This window comes from Esox lucius, chromosome 14 (assembly GCF_011004845.1).
Source record: "Esox lucius isolate fEsoLuc1 chromosome 14, fEsoLuc1.pri, whole genome shotgun sequence".
Taxonomy (NCBI): domain Eukaryota; kingdom Metazoa; phylum Chordata; class Actinopteri; order Esociformes; family Esocidae; genus Esox; species Esox lucius.
This window is the reverse complement of record NC_047582.1, coordinates 1,464,881-1,488,104: the sequence shown is the minus strand read 5'-3', so window position 1 is coordinate 1,488,104 and position 23,224 is coordinate 1,464,881. Positions and strand designations below refer to the sequence as shown.

At 41.0% G+C, this 23,224-nt stretch overlaps 1 protein-coding gene across 1 annotated transcript; it reads right to left on the bottom strand.

The window, feature by feature from the left end:
• Nucleotides 1–202: 202 nt before the first annotated feature.
• sdad1 (SDA1 domain containing 1) lies at nucleotides 203–23,224 on the bottom strand. The gene is made up of 19 exons (XM_010867477.5): nucleotides 22,993–23,224; nucleotides 22,571–22,675; nucleotides 22,338–22,436; nucleotides 18,075–18,185; nucleotides 17,328–17,500; nucleotides 17,104–17,236; nucleotides 16,914–17,015; nucleotides 16,655–16,724; nucleotides 15,289–15,392; nucleotides 15,144–15,201; nucleotides 14,796–14,931; nucleotides 14,519–14,616; nucleotides 14,319–14,395; nucleotides 13,875–14,001; nucleotides 12,149–12,243; nucleotides 1,121–1,308; nucleotides 812–896; nucleotides 504–668; nucleotides 203–398 (listed from the first exon to the last, which is right to left on the bottom strand). The coding sequence occupies exons 1-19, from the start codon at nucleotides 23,092–23,094 to the stop codon at nucleotides 351–353; spliced, it is 2,076 nt and encodes a 691-aa protein (XP_010865779.1). The 5' UTR covers nucleotides 23,095–23,224; the 3' UTR covers nucleotides 203–350.

Here is a 23,224-nt window from a genome sequence, read left to right as displayed (position 1 = left end):
TTTCTGTTTACAATTGCAGAAATAACAACAAAAGTAATTCTAAGTTTGCAAATCCTTTTTACAAGTTTGCAGATCGTTTTTACAAATGTGCTGATGTAGCCCAAAGCTACGATTTCTTTCCCCACTGTGTATCCAATAAAGCATGAAATATAAAATAAATATATATACACAAACATACAAATGCAAATAAGTGGCAAAGAAACCAATTGACTGTAAATCTTTTAATACATGATGGTATGATTACAGCCTACTACGACACAAAACACATTTGTAGTAAGATGTCACAAACCACCAGAGAATTATCCATTCCCTCATTAAACAGTCGTACGTTTGAGACGCCATCAGCACTGCTATTTGTATTGCTTCTTTCTCTTAATGAGTGCATCTCTTAGAGCAATCTGCATGATAAAATAGAAAAAGTTCCAGCAAATCAGAGACAGACTGGAAAATGACAAAACCAGAATCGAACAATTATGCTGAACTAATAAATGAACATCCTTTACCTGTTTGTCTCTGAAGGATCTCTTGTTCTTGGTGCGTACATTCTGACTGTGTCTCATCATCATGAAGTTCTTATTCCTCTTCTTGTCCTTGTTGCTGGTGGAGGCGAATGGATTCAGCTTCTCCTTCCTCTTCCTCACAAAGTCCTTCCTGTCCGACCTGCCAGCCTTCGATCAAAACCAAACCAAGACTGGCATAAGACATTTCCCTGTTTTTCTCCATACTACCACTGCTCATCACTCCAAAGATTCAAACTGAGGCTTGTGTTAGAAGATTGATAGGTTGCAGTACATTGGAATGAGATTCTCACCTGTGCAGTCGCAAGTCGGGATTCCTTGTCAGATTTGGGTTTCTTGTGCAGCTTTTCAATGTCTCTCAAGGTAAGGATTTCCCCTCTGAAAACAGTAAGGCAGGTTATTAGTTAAGTTGTTCAAACATGCATAACAAGTGCAGCTAAACACATTACAAATGCATTCTCTTGTGAATTATTACACTTTATGAATGTATTAAATTAGAATAAAACCACCAGTGGAAAACACAATTACAAGAAAGATTTCAAAATGTAGTTGAGTTTTATAATGCATTCACTGGAGGAGCCGTGTTAAAAACAACAACTCACCTTTCATTATCATCATCATCGTCAACAATCTTCCTCTTCTGTCCTTTACCAGGGGCGGCATTGACTTCCTTAGCCATTTGAGCAAGACGGATCTTCTTGAAGTCCTCCTGAGTGAGAAGTCGACTGGAGCTGACCGCTGCTGCCTTGGCCTTCCTCTCGTCTGGGTCCATGCTCTTCAGTTTTTCAGCCTGCAAAGGAGAGACACACAAATACTTAATTCACTAAAGAAAATACCTTATTAACTAATTAAAGCACTGAATTTAACCACTCAGAATAACTTAATTAGAAAACAATTTTTCATTGAAAACACTGACCAGAAGTCAGTATTCTCCAGCTTCTCCATTGGGTCATAAGGAGATCACAAAGTAGTCTCTGAATTCAAACTACCGATTACTACTCATTGACCAGGTGCGGTACAGAGTCAGTTTCCCTCTTATTGCCAATAAGTTCTGATGCGCCGCCACAGTAAAACAATAGTTTTCTGGGGAAAAAAATATTTTTACCAAGCTGCACGCAGTATACCTTTGCACAAACATCAGAGCCAAGAAACAACATCCTGCAACGTATCACGCTAGCAAGTGAAGTCATAGAAACGTAACTGGCAAATGTAAACTGGAAATTGGCTCCAATCAAGCTATGTCCAGAGTATGGCTTAGCAAAGGAGTGATAGCCTTCCTTCTTTAAAATCCCTGTACAAATCTCACTTTATCACCACCAGACCATCTCACAAATGTTCTTCTTAGTGATCCAAACACCAAAAAATTTGATTTGTCTTTCCATAGCACATTTCCAATCTTCCTCTGTCTAGTGTGTGTTGTTTTGCCCATCTTAATCTTTTCTTTTTATTGGCCAGTCTGGCTTATTCTTTCCAATCTGCAAAGGTCAGCACCAGTATGCGCAGCTGTGCACTACTCCTCTTTCTATTATGGTTAGAGCTAGTTTGCACTGTTCTGTGAAGGGAATAGTACAGTTTTGTACAATATCTTCAGTTTCTAGACAATATCTCAAATAGAAGTCTTCATTTCTTAGAATAAGAAGTGACTGATGAATTTCAGAAGAAAGTTCTTAATTTCTGGCCATTGTGAGCCTGCAATCGAACCCACAAATGCTCCAGATACTGAACTAGTCTAAAGAGTGATAGTTTTATTGCTTATTTAGTCAGTTTTCAACTGTGCTAACATAATTGCAAAAGGGTTTTCTACAGACCAATTAGCCTTTTATAATGTTAAACTTGGATTAGCAAACACAACGTGCCATTGGAACACAGGACTGATGGTTGCTGATAACAGGCCTCTGTATACCTGTAGTGTAATGAGAAATGTCTGTTGAGGAATAGTGGAAGTGTATTCGACAAAGAAGCCCCTCTGGCCCCACCAAGTTGCCAACACACCCTTGGTGTTGTTAATCAGGGGTCCTGCATAACATTTGCTTATCTAAAGATCTGGAACACCAGGTGTGGGTTTCATCATCCCCACTCTCCTAAGTACACCCGGAGAGGTGTGAAATTCTGAACTGGAATGTAACTAAATGCATGATATTGTGGACATTTATCTGTAGTGTATGTATTTCCCCTGTTCCCCATAAAGGGCAGAATAGCCTGATATGCTTTATTGTACTGTACGGGTTATGGACCAGACAATATTGTAGAAATGATTGTCCTTGTTGCATGTCTGACAACAACTGGCGGCAACGCCCCATCCATTCGATAATTTTGCACTGATTAAGTGGGTTAGTTTTTATTGTGTTTGCCAATGTAATACTAGTGACTATTTTGGGGAGTGTTTTAGGATAGCCATAAAGTTTTTTGAGTTTGTCATCGTTAAAAATAATTTGTCATCTTCAATCTCCAGAGAACTTTGATCTTGGATACTTGTACATTATTGTAATACTCTCTTTGTATATTAAATTCATTTGTTACATTCATTCATTGATTGACTATTTGGAATGAATCTATAACGGGTTAAAATCCAGTTCCACCAAGACCTCCCAACACATTGTGTTGTAGTCATATTTAGGAGTTCTCATTGTTAAAGAGACCTCCCAACACATTGTGTTGTAGTCATGTTTAAGAGTCTATTGTTAACAGAAGCTCCTAGCACACCTTCAAGCTATAGTGTGTCTTATGGTATACTTAGTACACTTTTAGACTTGTTGGGATGAAGGTGAATCATCAGGATGGTATGTAACTATATTTTGTATTGTAACTTTAATACTTGATTGGAATAAACTGTATCACTTCGGGAATATAGATTACTACGGCACTCCTCGTTTATCTTCACACTCAAGCTCATAAGGCTACTGATAATCTCACAATACTTAAGTTTAAGTGACCAGACTTGGCATCCTCGAATTCTGGGTCTCTGAATAGTCTGGTGGTCCCAGGGACACATGCCATTGGGGGCATCCCTGAGTTCTGGGTTTCTGACCAGTCTGGGTGGACCCCATAAATACATGTCATTTTAATGTTAGGCTTGTGACAAAAGGAGCAGTTAACGTTTACTAACATGGTCATTTACGATAGAATGTATTTACTAAAAATACAGAGTCAGATTGTATATTTATATTTTTTACACACTTGCCAAATGTGTTTTGCAGATTTCAGCTCTTTTTTTTATGAATTATGAATTAAGTTAATCAGCTAACAAGTACAGACAAAGTTCAGTTTGCTAGCGAGTTACATAGTGTCGCTTGAGGCTGATAATGCAGCTAGCCGAACCAACCGATTAATCCGTGGGTAAGAAACAAAGTAAGAAAAAGAAGAGCAGGGAATCAGAAATGGAAGTCAGAGCAAATTTTACTTTGGCCAACGATTCCTGTAATTGTGTTACGTCTAAGTTCAGCCCACTTACAGACACTCCACTAAAGGCTCCAGCATTCAAGAGGTAAACACAACGAGAATCTAAATTATATGGCATGAAATATTATTACAATTCTGAAAGCCGCTATCAATGACAGGGCTGACGGATTACGAGAATCAAAATTATATGGCATAAAATATTATTACAATTCTGAAAGCCGCTATCAATGACAGGGCTGACTGATTACAGAAAGGAATAGACAATTTGAAAACATCAGTGGAGTTTTTGGCTACAGAAATTAATGAAAATAAAGAACAAAGCTGTGTTAAGAGTTACTAAGACAGAGACAAAACAAGTTGAATTTATGGCTTAACTGGCTAGGTACAAAAGACATTGGAATCACTGCAAACATGGTCTGCCAGAAGATAAAGGAGAAAAATATTAGCTGATTGACATTGCAAGATACGCCAAGACAACCTCCAACCACACGTTGTGATTTTACAGTTCTCTATATGTTTCTACCGAGATATAGTTTGGAGAGCTGCCAAGCACTCATGATTCCTGAGAGAGAAGAAGCTTCGTTTTCAGGAGGACCTAACACCGGAGGATCATGAAAGAAGAAAGCAACTATGGCCGATAATTGAAAAAGCTTGTAAGGAGGGCAAAAGTGCTTACTTTGTAGGACCCAAGGCCTATATTGAAGGGAAGGAAATATATTCTGCCCCAAGTTAGTTATTATTGACCTGGACAATTGATAACAATGCATTTTTGACAGCTTAATTGAGGCATAAGTACTGAATGCGCCTTATACTATTTAGATTTTACCATAACAAGAGAGATGGCCCATACAAAATATATTAAAGTTTCGTTTTAACTGAAGTACAAATAGTTGTTTCATTTAACTATGTTTTATCATATACGTACTTATTTTTATTCTAAAGACTAATACGAGAAAAGTTTTCAATATTCTCTATTGTTCACTAAACGGGGAACACCTCACTACTTAGCCAACTTTCCCTTATTTCCTCAGCATGTTTTTCAGAGTTATCTGCTGGCAATCTTTGTTTATTACATGTCGTCTAACATTTCTATTATCTCATTCAATGCAAGGGGTAAAAGAGACAAACAAAAAGCTTTATTTTTATACGCTAAAGGCTCTAACACAGATTTTTGCATTATACAAGAATTAAATTCTAATTCTAATAATGAATGATGTTGGAAATCCCAATGGGGAGGGGGATGTTTGGTTTCCTCATGGTTCTAACCATGCTGCAGGCACTCATTTTGTAAACATGTTTAATGGAAAAATTATTTAATCTTTTTTAGATACAAATGGCCGTTTTATTTTACTGTTGGTCATTGTAAATAACCATTTATTTTTATTTGGTAACTTATATGGCTTTAACTAAAACATTTATAACTCCTCCCTTGTAGAATTGTTCGAAATGCAGATCAAATTTTATTGTGAAATATCCTCATTTAAAGGTGATTCTCGGCAGAGATTTTAATTGGGTTATGAATGAAGCCATCGACTGAGTCTAAGATTTTTGAGGACATTTATTGCTGAACCTGATCAAATAGACATATAGAGAGAAATAAACTTGCAAACCAAATAATTTATGTGGAGTAACAAAAATGGATCCCTAAAATCTAGGATTGACTTCTGACTTCAGGAAATCTTGTCAGGCATAAAATGAAGCTCAAGATCCTGCCTACTCCTCTATCAGGCCATACATCAAATGTTCTGGCAGTTGATGTCTTCCCCTCATTATCAAAAAGTTAATTCCTATTGGAAAATGAACAACTCATTGCTCAAAGAATTTTTAATTAACAAAATATCAAATATTATTTGCTTATGAAGCTTATGAAGTTCAAAATAAGATGTTTATTGATGAAAGCCGGTGCCAATTTGGCAAAACAAAAAAGACTGGATGAATCAAATACTATCAGTAGGCTTATCACACACATCATACCTACAGAAAATATATCCAATTGTGAAAAAGTTGAATTAGCTGAGCTACAATGTAAATTGGACCCAATCTATATCAGTAAAGCAAATGGTGCTAGAAGAAGATGGCTTGAAGGAGAGCAGAATTTTAGCTACTTTTTCATCTAGAGAGGAGAAACATGAAATGAAATTCCATCCATCCATCCATCATCTTCCGCTTATCCGGGGCCGGGGCACGGGGGCAGCAGTCTAAGCAGGGATGCCCAGACTTCCCTCTCCCCAGACACTTCCTCTAGCTCTTACGGGGGGACACCGAGGCGTTCCCAGGCCAGCCGGGAGACATAGTCCCTCCAGCGTGTCCTAGGTCTTCCCCGGGGTCTCCTCCCAGTGGGACAGGACCGGAACACCTTCCCAGGAAGGCGTTCTGGAGGCATCCAAAACAGATGCCCAAACCACTTCAGCTGACTTGATGTGGAGGAGCAGCGGCTCTACTCTGAGCTCCTCCCGGGTGACCGAGCTTCTCACCCTCTCTCTAAGGGATCGCCCGGCCGCCTGTACCCGGGATCTTGTCCTTTCGGTCATGACCCAAAGCTCATGACCATAGGTGAGAGTAGGAACGTAGATTGACTGGTAAATCGAGAGCTTCGCCTTGCGGCTCAGCTCTTTCTTCACCACGACAGACCGATACATCGACTGCATTACTGCAGAAGCTGCACCGATCCGTCTGTCAATCTCCCGTTCCATCCTTCCCTCACTCGTGAACAAGACCCCTAGATACTTAAACTCCTCCACTTGAGGCATGCACTCTCCACCAACCTGAAGTGGGGAAGCCACCCTTTTCCGACTGAGGACCATGGCCTCGGATTTGGAGGTGCTGATCTTCATCCCCACCGCTTCACACTCGGCTGCAAACCGTCCCAGTGCATGCTGAAGGTCCTGGTTAGAAGGGGCCAACACGACAACATCATCTGCAAAGAGCAGAGATTGTGTGGTCCCCAAACCTGACACCCTCCGGCCCCTGGCTGCGCCTAGAAATTCTGTCCATAAAAATTACGAACAGAACCGGCGACAAAGGGCAGCCCTGCCGGAGTCCAACATGCACTGGGAACAAGTCTGACTTACTGCCGGCAATGCGGACCAAGCTCCTGCTTCGGTTGTACAGGGACCTGACAGCCCTTAGCAAAGGACCCAGGACCCCATATTCCCGAAGCACCCTCCACAAGATGCCGCGAGGGACACAGTCGAATGCCTTCTCCAAATCCACAAAACACATGTGGATTGGTTGGGCAAACTCCCATGAACCCTCCAACACCCCGTAGAGGGTATAGAGCTGGTCCAGTGTTCCACGGCCCGGACGAAAACCACACTGTTCCTCCTGAATCCGAGGTTCTACTATCGGCCGTATTCTCCTCTCCAGAACCCTGGCATAGACTTTCCCGGGGAGGCTGAGAAGTGTGATCCCCCTATAGTTGGAACACACCCTCCGGTCCCCCTTCTTAAAAAGAGGGACCACCACCCCGGTCTGCCATCCCAGAGGCACTGTCCCCGACCGCCACGCGACATTGCACAGGCGTGTCAACCAAGACAGCCCCACAACATCCAGAGACTTGAGGTACTCAGGGCGGATCTCATCCACCCCCGGTGCCTTGCCACCGAGGAGTTTCTTGACCACCTCTGTGACTTCAGCCGGGGTGATGGACGAGTCCACCTCTGAGCCCTCATCCTCTGCTTCCTCAATGGAAGACGTGACAGCGGGATTGAGGAGATCCTCGAAGTACTCCTTCCACCGCCCGACGACATCCTTAGTTGAGGTCAACAGCTGCCCACCTCTACTGTAAACAGCGTTGGTAGGGCACTGTTTCCCTCTCCTGAGGCGCCGGACGGTTTGCCAGAATCTCTTCGAGGCCAGCCGATAGTCCTTCTCCATGGCCTCACCGAACTCCTCCCAGGCCCGAGTTTTTGCCTCCACAACCACCCAGGCTGCAGCCCGCTTGGCCTGTCGGTACCCGTCAGCTGCCTCAGGAGTCCCATAAGCCAACCAGGCCTGATAGGACTCCTTCAGCTTGACGGCATCCCTTACTTCCGGTGTCCACCACCGGGTTCGGGGATTGCCGCCTCGACAGGCACCGGAGACCTTACGGCCACAGCTCAGAGCGGCCGCTTCGACAATGGCGGTGGAGAACATGGTCCACTCGGACTCAATATCTCCAGCCTCCCTCGGGATCCAGTCGAAGCTCTGCCGGAGGTGGGAGTTAAAGATCTCTCTGCCAGTACTGAGAGTCAATAAGGAGTTGGTGTTGCCCATCCGCACTACCTGGGGTCTGCCCGTCATGGAAGGATCCATCTGCACAGAGGGGTCGAGACCCAGATCCCTGAGCTTCACCGCTAGCTTGTTGGGCACAATGGTGATGAAGGCTGAGCTATAGTCAATGAACAACATTCTCACGTGTTCATCTTGTCCAGATGAGAGAAAGCAGAGAGGAGAGTCAAAGCAATGGTATCCTCGTAGATCTGTTATGTCTATAGGCAAACTGCAGCGGGTCAAGTGTTACAGGCATGGAGTATGTGATGTGAGTTTTAACTAGCCACTCAAATCACTTCACAGTGATTGGTGTTAGTGCTACAGGGCGGTAGTCATTCATGCAGAGGACTTCTTGCTTTTTTGGCACAAGAACAGTGATGGACTTTTTGAAGCAGGTGGGGACCAATGACTGACGTAGCGATAGGTTGAAGATATTAGTAAAGACATCAGCCAGTTGGTCAGCACAGACCTTGAGAACACGGCCTGAGATGTTGTCTGGTCCACTCCAGGAGCCTTGCGGGTGTTAATCCTTTTTAGGGCTTTGGAAACATCTGCCCTGGTCATTTGTAAAGGGCAGCCGTCCTGGTCCGGAGTATACATGCCAGGGATGATGTTCTCAAAGCGAGCATAGAAAGAGTTCAGTCCCACTGGGAGAGAAGCCGGCCCTTCCCCCACACTGTAACTCTGAAAGAATATGCTATTGTTTTTGATGCAATCCCCAGTGGTGTTATTGTTTTGTTAAGAACAGCTCTGAAGGGTAAAAATTGTCTAATACCATCTTTTGACTCAAAGGATATATACAGTATCTCACAAAAGTGAGTACACCCCTCACATTTTTGAAATATGTTTTCATGTGACAACACTGAAGAAATGACACTTTGCTACAATGTAAAGTAGTGAGTGTACAGCTTGTATAACAATGTAAATTTGCTGTCCCCTCAAAATAACTTAACACACAGCCATTAATGTCTAAACCACTGGCAACAAAAGTGAGTACACCCCTAAGTGAAGATGTCCAAATTGGGCCCAAAGTGTCAGCATTTTGTGTGGCCACCATTATTTTCCAGCACTGCCTTAACCCTCTTGGGCATGGAGTTCACCAGAGCTTCACAGGTTGCCACTTGAGTCCTCTTCCTCTCCTGGATGTTGGAGACTTTGCGCTCCTCCACCTTCCGTTTGAAGATGCCTCACAGATGCTCAATAGGGTTTAGGTCTGGAGACATGCTTTGCCAGTCCATCACCTTTTCCCCCTCATTTTCTTGGAGGTGAGTTTGGGGTCGTTATGTTGGAATACTGCCCTGCAGCCCAGGCTCCGAAGGTAGGCGATCATACACTGCTTCCCTATGTCACAGTACATGTTGGCATTCATGGTCCCCTCAATGAACTGTAGCTCAACCTCTGCAGCAATACTGGAAGCACTCATACGTCTATACCCCAAAGACAACCTCTGGATATGACGCTGAGCATGTGCACTCAACTTCTTTGGTCGATCAACTTCTCACACTCCCTGCCTGTTCTGAGTGGAACCTTTCCTGTTAAACTGCTGTATGGTCTTGGCCACTGTGCTGCAGCTCAGTTTCAGGGTCTTGGCAATCTTCTTATAGCCTATGCCATTCTTTATGTAGAACTCTGAGGATCTGACCTCTCAGATCCTCAGAGAGTTCTTTGCCATGAGGTGCCATGTTGAACTTCCAGTGACCAGTATGAGGGAGTGTGACAGCGTTAACACCAAATCTACACACACCTGCTCCCCATTCACACCTGATACCTTGTAGCACTAACAAGTCACATGAAACCTGGGACGGAAAATGGCTAATTGGGCCCAATTTGGCCATTTTCACTTAGGGGTGTACTCACTTTTGTAGCCATTAATGTCTAAACTGCTGGCAATGTGTTGAGTTATTTTGAGGGGACAGCAAATTTACACTGCAATGCAAGCTGTACACTCACTACTTTACATTGTAGCAAAGTGTCATTTCTTCAGTGTTGTCACATGAATAGATATCAAATATTTGCAAAAATGTGAAGGGTGTACACACTTTTGTGAGATACTGTACATTGATAATGGCTGTTTATTGAATGGAGGTACTACAAGTAATCAGAAGATAAGATCTCAAGTCCTGCTGTGTAATATCAGTATGGAACAGCATCTATGATAACATTACTTGGGAAACAAGAAACCAGGCAAGCCTAGTTCAGCCGGCCCGTAATAGAAAGCATTGCCATCGAGATTTGAACCCGGGTCGCCTACATGAAAGGCTGTGTCATTAACGTCTACACCATGGAGCTGTACTTTTGCTGGGTGTCAGTATAGCCTCTTGTCTCTATCCTGAACAAATCCTCTTTTGCCACTGGCCAATTTAATAGTGATTTGGCCATTTGTGAATTAAATTGAAACAGTTAAACTGACTAACGTTTCTTACTAAGTTTACCTCTACCACAAATAGCGGCTATATATTGTATTTGCCACTGGCCGTTTTAACAGTGTATTAGCCAGTAATAAGCTTTATCGGTATCTACTAACTTACTTAAATAGAGCAATTGCTAGCGAGTCTGACAATGCTATTTCATGGCATAGGAACGCATTCCTTTCTTTCATGGCAAAACAATGTACTTTTTTCTTTCATTTGTGAATAAAATTTATACAATAACTATCAATAAAGGCGACAATAACTATTTCATCAAGTAAAAAGATGAAAGAATCGTGGAATCTCCCAGAAAAAATTTATAAAAGTTGTTGATCTTAATAGATTCGAACATAGGTCTTCCATATGAGAGACACTGTCGTTTACCACTACGCCACAGCATTACAAGTTTCAGCAGTCGCTAGACTCCATTGAGGATTGTGTTAAATAGGCATACTAATATCTATTAACTTCCTAGGAATAATCATAAGAGTTGAGAAATTGCTAGCAAGACTGAAGATGAACTATTCCATGCCAGAAACAGTCGCAATATAACCTTTTACAGTTTCAGTTAAGGCTTAAGATATCATAACTATGTTGTTAAGCCAGCAAATGTGTTTGTCTATCCTGACCCAAAACGCATGCACGGATGCGTACTTCGAAAATCCAACAGAAACCTTCGCAATATAACCGTGAAATGTTTTATTTCAGGCTTACCATAATGTAGATACTATCGGTTTTAGCCAGCGAAGGTTTCGTCTATACGGGATAATTCATAATGCGTACTATGCATTATCTGCGAGGAGATACGAACATGGGACCTATAGTTCACAAGTCTGCTTCTCTAACCACTACGCTATTGAACAAGGGGTAGTCAGTCACTCACTCAGAGACATTCGCTCTTCTTAGCCGGCTCTGCTCACGCGGACCGGCAAAAACATGGACTTCGTATAAGAATTTCTTATTACCAAATAAGATATTTGAAGTATCATACAAAATCATTCACAAATGCTATCCTTCAAGAAGCAAACTAGCAAGATACAACTGTAATATTAGCCCTAACTGTTCTTATCGTAACGTGTAATGAAATAGTAAATGCATTTTTTTGGGATTGTGTTTATTCCAGTTATTCAAAGTATTTTGGATAGATTTCTCTGATTTGATTAGAACCAAGTTAGTTAAAGAATTTAGTATGAATGAAAAGTATGTCTACCTTGGTTTAACTGATATAAATTCTTGCAGCAATGGAGCAGCCTTTTTTAATTTAAATTTTAGCCAAGTATTATCTTTACCAATGTAAATTTACCTGTCACAAGCCCAACGTTTTACTATTTCAGAAGCACATTGAACACTATATTTTTACAATAAAAGGTTTTATGAATATAAAAGCCATAAAAACAATTTGTTTAAATTATAAATTGATATAGAATATTTAACTGTCTCTGTAATACCCCTTGTTTTGTTAGTATTGTAACCCCCATTGTACTGTACATCTTTTACAAATATATTCTATGTTCATTGTTAAAAAAACAGCAAAATAATTAAAAATAATAATAATAAAAATAAGCACTCTACCATTTCTGTGGTATCTTCATCGGAGGAGTGGTGAACATCGATCCATTCTCCATCTTCATCGTCGTCACTCATGCTGCTGGCACTCTCCCAACCATCTGGGGATAAATAGGAAACAGGAAACAAGAGCAAATAATGGATATTTTACATTTTGTCAAAAATACAGTGGGGAGAACAAGTATTTGATACACCGCCGATTTTGGAGGTTTTCCTACTTAAAAAGCATGTAGAGGTCTGTTCGTTTTTTCTTTAAGAAGCCCTCCTGTTCTCAACTCATTACCTGTATTAACTGCACCTGTTTGAACTCGTTACCTGTATAAAAGACACCTGTCCACACACTCAATCAAACAGACTCCAACCTCTCCACAATGGCCAAGACCAGAGAGCTGTGTAAGGACATCAGGGATAAAACTGTAGACCTGCACAAGGCTGGGATGGGCTACAGGAGAATAGGCAAGCAGCTTGGTGAGAAGGCAACAACTGTTGGCGCAATTATTAGAAAATGGAAGAGGTTCAAGATGATGGTCAATCTCCCTCGGTCTGGGGCTCTATGCAAGATCTCACCTCGTGGGGCATCAATGATCATGAGGAAGGTGAGGGATCAGCCCAGAACTACACGGCAGGACCTGGTCAATGACCTGAAGAGAGCTGGGACCACAGTCTTAAAGAAAACCATTAGTAACACACTACGCCATCATCGATTAAAATCCTGCAGCATACGCAAGGTCCCCCTGCTCAAGCCAGCGCATGTCCAGACGGTCTGAAGTTTGCCAATGACCATCTGGATGATCCAGAGGGTGAATAGGAGACGGTCATGTGGTCTGATGAGACAAAAATAGAGCTTTTTGGTCTAAATTCCACTCGTCGTGTTTGGAGGAGGAAGAAGGATGAGTACAACCCCAAGAACACCATCCCAACCGTGGAGGTTGGAAACATCATGCATGGAGGTGGAAACATCATTCTTTGGGGATGCTTTTCTGCAAAGGGGACAGGATGAATGCACTGTATTGAGGGGAGGATGGATGGGGCCATGTATCGCGAGATCTTAGTCAACAACCTCCTTCCCTCAGTAAAAACATTGAAGATGGGTCGTGGCTGGGTCTTCCAGCATGACAACGACCCGAAACACACAGCCAAGGCAACTAAGGAGTGGCTCCGTAAGAAGCATCTCAAGGTCCTGGAGTGGCCTAGTCTTTGGAGGGAGCTGAATGTCCGTATTGCCCAGCGACAGCCCCGAAACCTGAAGGATCTGGAGAAGGTCTGTATGGAAGAGTGGGCCAAAATCCCTGCTGCAGTGTGCGCACAGCTGGTCAAGAACTACATGACACGTATGATATCTTTAATTGCAAACAAAGGTTTCCGTACCAAATATTAAGTTATGCTTTACTGATGTATCAAATACTTCTGTCATGCAATAAAATGCAAATTAATTACTTAAGAATCATACAATGTGATTTTCTGGATTTTTGTTTTAGATTCCGTCACTCACAGTTGAACAGTACCTATGATATAAATTACAGACTTCTACATGCTTTGTATGTGGGAAAACCTGCAAAATCGGCAGTGTATCAAATACTTGTTCTCCCCAATGTATGTTCACACAGAACATACTAACAAAATAAAAAACTGTTTGTAAACAATATAAATGAGAGTTCTTGCATCAGAAATCTAATTGAGACAAGTTTGCAGTGCCATAATTCCACATATGGATAATGCATGTAGACTTCACCATCATCTTCCTGGTCTCCCTTCTTCTCTTCCACCTCCAGAACCTCTGCTCCAGTAATGTAATCCTTTGCCTCCAGCTCTCCATAATCCTGAATCTTAGCCTCTGTAGAAAACTCTGTGGGTCGGCCCTGTTAAAAGGCAGGCAGATAGGTCACGGACTCTGAGCTATCTTGTGGAAAACCCCTTGTTGTGCCCTTGGGTAAGGCATTAAACCCTTATTGCTTAGTAAATTGCTCCAGGTAAAGAGCACCTGCTACATTTCTACAATGTAAAATTGAAAAAAAGGAAATGGTTTAATTAGCAGCGAAGCAAAGCCTAAAGGACATTTAACAGCACTTCAAACCTGGCAGGACTTACCACGGAAGACGCATAAAAACTACATGCAATCTAGTTCATGCATGTTACATAGTTCTCAAACACTTTTGTACAGGGGTGGTTATCTCACCCTGTCTCTTTTATGCAGCATCTGTGGATTGAGGTTTCTGAAGAGCTGGATAAGTCCTCTGGCAGACATCATCACATCTAAGACAACATAATGATAATAGCATTTTACTGCAGATGAATAATCTGTAGCATTTTATCTCAAATTAGAGTAAAAGCAAAGGTTTGAAAGACAAACATCTGGGCTAATGACCGACTACTTACTCTTGTCTTTGTGCATCTTATACTGAGCCAGGTCCTGGAGTAGCTCTTCTGTTATGGCCAGGGGACAGCGAGCTGCGACCTCCTTAATGGCATTGATCCTGTAAGGATCAGATTACAAATAGAAGGTGGGTGAATTTCTAATGGATGTCAACCTACATTTGTGAATCATATCAATATATTGAAACATTAGGTTGAAGATCTGGAATTACAGGGGGAAATTTTTTTTTTCTCATGCCACTGTGAAGGGTGGTATCACAGGTTTGAATCAGTGACTTACCCAACACACATCACCTCTCCAGAGTTTCTGTCTGTCACAAAATTATTGGCAATGGTCATGATGACAGGCGTGATGATCTCAGGGGGAACTAGTTGATGGGATGACTGAGCGGCACACAGGAGAATCTTGGTTACCTCTAAAGGAAAAAAGAAAGATTAAAACAGTCATATTCATTGTCTAAATATCAATGATAAATGTTTTCCGGTAGCGTAGTTTAACACTGACAGTATGTGTTCAATGTTGTTTCACCTTAAAGAGCTATTACATTTGTACTGTTAAAAGCTATAACTTTTTTACTATTATTTGTACTGTTGTGTTCATTGTATTTCTCTCCTGATTGCAACTTACCTCTTTGATGGGGTTGAATGAACCGCTGTACAAAGGGATAGTAGTTGAAGAGGAAGAGCTGAAAGAAGAACACCCAACCTTATGAGTTTCAGAAAATGAATTCCTACATTGACAGCATTGTATAGTAGAATCGTTGCCATCTTACCTCATGAATGCCAACCATTCGGGATATTAGTTCCATCATCATAATCTTCACCTCAAAACGCTCCTTGGAGTCCTCCAACTGCTTTAGAAGCTTTTCTGAGAAATCTGTAAAGCGTTTTAAATACATGTTTAACTGCAAACAATGCAATAGCTGCTAACAATTCAATAATGTTTACAGGTTGGACAGACGGTTTTTCCTGACTGAAAATTTGTCAAAGGTTTTACCCCAACCCCTGCTACCCTGTGCTCTACCCCTCTGTGATATAATTTGTATAATATCTGGTCACTTGAAAAAGACAACTATTACAGTGTTAAATCTGCCCAGTTGTCCATGTTCACTTGAGCAGATAATGCATGCTATAATGTCCTCCCGAATTCAATAGCAACCAAAAAAACAAGCAATAAATCTATTCTTCACATAGTAACACCTTACAATTTGATCTTTTTTGTAGGATATGTATACCCTAATGGCTGGATACCCTAATGTGTTTTTTTTGTATTCCTCTGCCTGTCCAGTACTAGTATGCATTTTAATGGTTTTAAGTACATCCAGCCTATAGTTTCTGCTTGGCTATTTTCCAAAGCCCCAAAACCCATTAATCACACTCAATTTTATTGTCATTGTTATACTATGTTCTTGTTAATTTGATTTGCATTAAAAAATGCATCAGAGCTGTAGGCCTATATACACTGAACAAAATAATTAACTTAACACTTTTGTTTTTGCCCCCATTTATCATGAGCTGAACTCAAAGATCTAAGATGTACACAAAATGCCTATTTCTCTCAAATATTGTTCACAAATCTGTCTAAATATGTGTTAGCGAGCACCTCTCCTTTGCCGAGATAATCCATCCACCTCACAGGTGTGGCATATCAAGATGCTGATTAGACAGCATGATTATTGCTGTCTAATCAAATGTTATGCGGATTGGATGTAGTATTATTGAGTTCTATGTAAATATTTTGACGTGCTTGGGTGTAAAAGAAAATTAGGTTCCACTTGTTTTTCCAACATTACTCATCTCCGCGACATTAGGACCGGGAAGGTCCTGTATGCAAGGTTGCCAGATCATTGACAGTATGATCTTTACAAATCGCACAAACTATATCTTCTATACAACCCTCTGTAAATCGACCCCGCCCAAGCCCATTAAAAATAGCCCAATTTGGGGGAAACCTACCCATCAGGCCAATATGAAAACATTTCCTCCTATGTTTACATTCGCTGTAGTATATCGCTGGTAGGCTATTTAGCCTGAGTGCAAAATTATGTTTTACCATAACAACACACAGAGGCGGAGCGAGATTTTGGGAAGACAGCCGCCTTTGAGATATATATTGAGGAAAATCCCTGACATGGATACCTTGAGGATCATGGATCAAGTGGATGGCAGAGAAATTGAAAACCTCAACCTTCTTCTTCTTCTTATGTTTCTGTGAATCATAAAGTTTGATTAATTAACAGCCAATGAAACACCCAATTTCAATATAATGGCTGTCCCAAACATGTTAGTTTAATTATTAAACCCCCCAGAGTCACATCTCTGGTTGGAACAGAGAAGAAAGTAAATTACAAAAAAAGGAAGACTATAATAATGAATTATCACAGGACTGTCTGCATACCTTGAGGACTTTCATGGCCTTCTCCATCTTTTTTTTGTTCTTGGATGTTTTCTTCCCTGTAGAGTACCTCACCATCAAATCTCTGGCAGATGGACCGTCCTCCTGGAGACAGGAGATTGGCTTAGACTCTGTAGAACAAGAAAGTATTTAACACAATCACAAGTACACCCATGCAGAATACAGTACATACCTCTGATTCTGAATCGCTCTCTCTCTTCTCATCCTCATCTTTGCCAAGGAAGAACTTCATGCCTGCCACAAGGATCTTTGTGACCTTGGAGAAACATGCTGTTGTGATGACGTTGACAGTTTTGGCATCATTCCTGTGGTGGAAATAAAGGGAATAAGTAATATCAGGTGACATGGGATTCAAAACAGCTTAGTTAGCAGGAATCCAAAAGGCATGTCATTTACCAGATGTTCCTCTTGTACAACTCAATCATGACATCTAGAGAGATCTTGGCAGCTTTAGGATTGTTGTCTCTCAGCATGGTGTACATGAAGTTCTGTAATGTTGTGTTGACTTTGTTGTTCTTGTGTTTGGAGTTGATGTTCTTGATGTCAGCCACAATGTGCATGTACAGCGTCTGGGAAGAAATGGAGAGTGAGCAGACCGGATGCGCTTCTCACCTTGCAAGTAAATAAAACCGCTAATTGTGCCAAGATTATTTTGTCTCTGTACTTACTTCCATTAAGAGTTCTTATCAATGGAATTATCATAACAGAGTCAATGATTTAACGGCACGTCCGTAACAGTTACTTTCGAAAACAGCATTCTAACTTCAGTACATTACATAATTCTGTACTAGCACTGATAATGCTGTTTTCGACAGGCAGTGTTTTATATTGATTCATTAGCCTTCAGATTACATGAAAAAACATTGGGGACAGTTAAGACTACCACAACAGGTCCTGTGAGCAATAACATTTATATCTGCAATTGCAGATATAAAATCAGAAAATGTATATTTTGAGATTGCGTCCTCAACTGTAAAGGCTTCAGTTGCTCATAAGCACACATTCAAGATTAATATAAAAGTATTTAAATTAGGAATATTAAGTATTTAGTTATTTTATGCTCAGTTTAAACTTTCTATGGAATGTCCTAAATTAGGTGTGCACTTTCTTACAAACTGTAATGGGAAGGCAGTATGGACTTACCTTCCTGAGCAGCTTGTCATGACACCGCAGCAACTCAAAGAACAACTCAAGAAGACCTGTGGGGTTGATGAGATCTTTGTTTCTCAGCAGAATCAGGGCCTTGCAGAATGTCTAAAGGAGAGAGAAAGAAACATGCGTTAATAAACTTTTCATTTTTGTCAGTTCCATGTTTACCATGGCGCCATGAAGTCATTTAGGCAGGGCTCTGGAACACAGAAAATATTTAATGAATTAAATAGTGAAAATTGTTTTTAGTTGTGAATCTGAAAATCAGCTTCTGAAAATCAAATCAAACTGTTTATCAAACATTTATCATGAACTGAACTCAAAGATCTAAGACTTTCTCTACTTACACAAAAGGCTTATTTCTCGCAAATGTTGTTCACAAATCTGTCTGTGTTAGTCAGCACTTCTCCTTTGCCGAGATCATCCATCCACCTCACAGGTGTGGCATATCAAGATGCTGATTAGACAGCATGATTATTGCAAAGGCGTGCCTTAGGCTGGTCAAACTAAAAGGCCACTCTAAAATGTGGAGTTCCATCACACAGCACAATGCCACAGATGACAAGTTTTGAGGGAGCATGCAATTGGCATGCTGACTGCAGGAATGTCCACCAGAGCTGTTGCCCTTGAATTGAATGTTCATTTCTCTACCATAAGCTGTCTCCAAAGGCGATTCAGAGAATTTGGCAGTACATCCAACCACCCTCACAACTGCAGACCCCATGCAACCACACCAGCCCAGGACCTCCACATCAAGCATCTTCACCCCCAAGATCGTCTGAGAGTAGCCACCTGGACAGCTGATGCAACAATGGGTTTCGAGAACCAAAGAATTTCTGCACAAACGGTCTCAGGGAAGCTCATCTGCATGCTCGTCATCCTCATCGGGGTCTCAACCTGATAGTAGTTCGTCGTCGTAACCGACTTGAGTGGGCAAATGCTCACATTCGATGGCATCTGGCACTTTGGAGAGGTGTTCTCTTCACAGATAAATCCTGGTTTTCACTGTACAGGGCAGACGGCAGGCAGCCTGTATGGCGTCGTGTGGGTGAGCGGTTTGCTGATTGAACGTTGAGTCAACGTTGTGGATCGAGTGGCCCATGGTGGCGGTGGGGTTATGGTATGGGCAGGCGTATGTTATGGACAACAAACACAGGTGCATTTTATTGATGGCATTTTGAATGCACAGAGATACCGTGATGAGATCCTGAGGCCCATTGTTGTGCCCTTTCATCCACGACCATCACCTCATGTTGCAGAATGATAATGCACGGCCCCATGTTGCAAGGATCTGTACACAATTCCTGGAAGCTGAAAACATCCCAGTTCTTACATGGCCAGCATACTCACCGGACATGTCACCCATTGAGCATGTTTGGGATGCTCTGGATCGACGTATCCGACAGCGTGTTCCAGGTCCTGACAATATCCAGCAACTTTGCACAGCCATTGAAGAGGAGTGGACTAACATTCCACAGGCCACAATCAACAACCTGATCAACTTTATGCGAAGAAGATGTGTTGCACTGCGTGAGGCAAATGGTGGTCACACCAGATACTGACTAGTTTTCGGACCCCCCCCCGGACCCCCCAAATACAGTGAAACTGCACATTTTAGAGTGGCCTTTTATTGTGGCCAGCCTAGGTGTGATTATTCCGCACCTGTGCAATAATCATGCTGCCTAATCAGCATCTTGATATGCCACACCTGTGGGGTGGATGGATTATCTCGGCAAAGGAGCAGTGCTCACTAAAACAGATTTAGACAGATTTGTGAACATTTTGTGCCTCTATGCCTTTTGTGTGCATAGAGAAATCTTTGAGTTCAGCTCATGACAAATGGGGGCAAAAACAAAAGTGTTGCGTTTATAATTTTGTTCAGTGTGTATATCACAATTCTTATATACAATGCATTTACAAATGATAAACAGGTAAACAGGTTTTTTTTCTCCCAATATATTTATTGTAAACAGGGCATCTGCATGTTTCAGCAAGTACAATTTAAGACTATAATGCCACTTCGAATTCAATTTAAGACCAATTTCACAACACCCCTCACAAAAAAATACATAAGGACATCAGTTCAACTGAAGTAGCCACCGTTGATAGAGCAGTAGGCCTACTGCTAACAATAACGTTACTGGCTGTACGTAACGGGACCATCGTCTGTAGTACAACCAAACCAGAACTGAGAAATACTGGGCGTTTGTTGGAAGCTTTTCACTTTGTTTTTCTCACAGTTCATAAGGGATTCCACAGATTTAATTCCCATAGTGCCAATCTTGAAAGACGTCTTGCAAAAAATACAGAGGGCTTCATTTTCTTTCCTTTCTTCAACAGATTTCAACTACAAAGCAAAATTGCTGTTGTCCAACCACTTCAGACAGAATTTGGACTTTCCCATGGTAGCTGCGTGATGGTTAACAGCTAGGGATTCACCGATACCGATACCAGTATCAGGCCCTATACTGGGCTCATGTACTCGTACTCACAGAAATATGCTGATACCACGAACAGATAACACGTCATGGAAACATTAAGTGAAACTTAATGGTAGTGTCTTCTGGCCGCATAAGCATAGAATATAGAACTTAGATTGTTAGAGGGGGAAAACATATCAGCAATTACACGAGTACAAGCTCTGCTCTGCTAAATTCTCAAGTAGGAAAAGAAAAAGTTCAAGGAGTATAACGCAAGCAGTGCAGAACCACAACAGCTAACTCCAACACTGGAGAAGCGAAATAAAATGTTCAGAGACATCCTGTGGGCAGAAATAAATGAAAGAGCTGAGTATGAAAAGATTCAATGAATCACGCAGTTTATTATCGCACAAGCATCAGAGCAGAGCAACAACGTCCAGTCCTGCACGTTCAGGGAATCAAACTAGCTAGTGAGTACAGAGAAAAGTAACTGGCTGCGTCTGTGCATGCACGCGTTTGTGTTGAACGGTCAGTAAGTGGCTGTCACATTGATAAAGGTAGCCATCGTCTGAGCAACAACCAAAGCAAAGTCAAAACTCAAATTCAAGATATCTATAACATCATTCTGACTAGCCAGAACAACAGTTGGAGATATCTGTAATTCAGTTTTGACTAATCAGTTTTAAACGACTATTGCCATTCATGTCTATGAGGTTTCTCATTACAGATATCTTTAAATCAGTTGCAGATATCCACAATGTCTATTGTTGATATCTTCAACTGAATTATGACTATTTGTAATTACAGTTCCAGATATCTATAATTTAATTCTGACTAGTCACGATTCCAGTTCAAGATATCTTACACCCCCCTCAATTTAAGATATCTAGATCGTTCTTTTGCGATATCTTAAATAACGTTTTAACTAGTCATAAATCAGTTGAAGATATCTTGAACTGGAATTCTAACTAGTCTGAATTAAAATGAAGATATCTGAAACTGGAATTACAGCCAGTCATAATGTAATTGTAGATATCTATTATCAAGTTATAGATATCTTCGAATACATTTTTATTGGAGATATCTCAAATTGGAGATATCTTTAACTTACATTCTGCCTAGTCAAAATATAATTACAGTTATCTTGAATTGGGGTTTTAGAGTTAGGCTAAATTACATTGAAGATATCTGTAGTTACATGTAGGAGTCAGGAGCGGGAGTGAGTGGTTTGCTTGTATTCAAACACGTTACTACTCTTCCACCATATGGCAAGCATTAACCGCCATGTCAGACCTGCGTGAGGCCAAAGTTCTAGCTTTTGACAGATTTTTTAATGCTGCAGGGAGTGCACGACAGGCGATTTTAGCAAGAAATACAGAAGATTTACTTTCTTTGAAAAAAAACTATTGTTCGCCACAAAATCCCTGATGATAAGATCGTTCTATTTTTTAACTATTCTATCCACAACTGAAACTGCCATTCCTATTAACACTGAAGTGCATTGCTGTGCCAATATGATCTGATGCCTCGTATGAGAAATGTCTGTTTTCGTATTTTGCTAGCTATCTACCTCACAAATAACGGTGTTGGGAGGAAAAGCAGCCAACAGTCACAAGTGTTGTGCTGACATCTAAAATTCTGACTAAAATCGTGGTTCCTCTGTGTGCGACCAGAGCCAAACTGCGTTCACAAACAACATATTTTTTGCATCACCTCTTCACAATGCTAAAAGAGCTTAATATTTTTTTGTAAAGAAACGTGCATTAGTAGTAAAGTTATATTTATTACTTATAACAGCCGACAGGTGAGAAAAACTGTTTAACATTTGTTCTCTTACCATCCGTAAATCTGGCTGAAGGACTGTATGATGACTCAAAAGAAGCTCAGTCAACTCTTGAGGGAAAGAGGCAAGTTGCAGCAGATAGCAGTGTCCAACCTGGAACATAATAATGGATTCAGCTAGCCTTCTATAAGTTGGCCATCAATAAACCATTGGCACTTAATCATCTCCAAAGTAAACATAAATACACCAGGCCTAGACATTTCCCTATTTGAGATAAATGATCCTACCTGGGCAAGAAACATGACCAGGTCTGCCAACTCTTTGTTGGGCTTGTCAGGCTGAAGTTTAAAGATCTGGACATTGGACTGATAGTGTCGATATTGTTGCTGGAACTGTATAGTAGAAATGAATATAGTCAACCAGGCGAAATGTACATTAAACATACTCAACCAGCATCCAATATGTATTATAAAGCTCCAATGTAAGATAACGTTAGCAGTCTATCAAATGGTATACAATAATGGTACATTACTTTATGTATAGTACTAGATATCACATTCAATGAAACAAAAGACATGCTTGAGTTTTAGTTAAACTGAACGCAGAAAACGTGTCACCGAGTCACGTAATCGGTATACTAACTAACGTTAAACCAAACTAGCTAGCATAGCAAGCTAACAAACTAGGTACGTTGTATAAAAATGCTCACTTCTTCCGTGTACGATTGTGGGTCTCTCTTGATCAGGTTCTGCAATTGCGGTAGATTGTTTGGCAATTTGTTATGGTGTCGCCCTGACATTATTTTATTCATTTTCCGTGTGATAATAGGTATGTTTTATAAAATAAATGTGTTTTCAAAATACCAGCGTGGCTCACTGGTAGAACGCAATTCTTTTTTTTCCTTTTCAAGGTACCAACGACGGAACGGATAGAGGGACAAA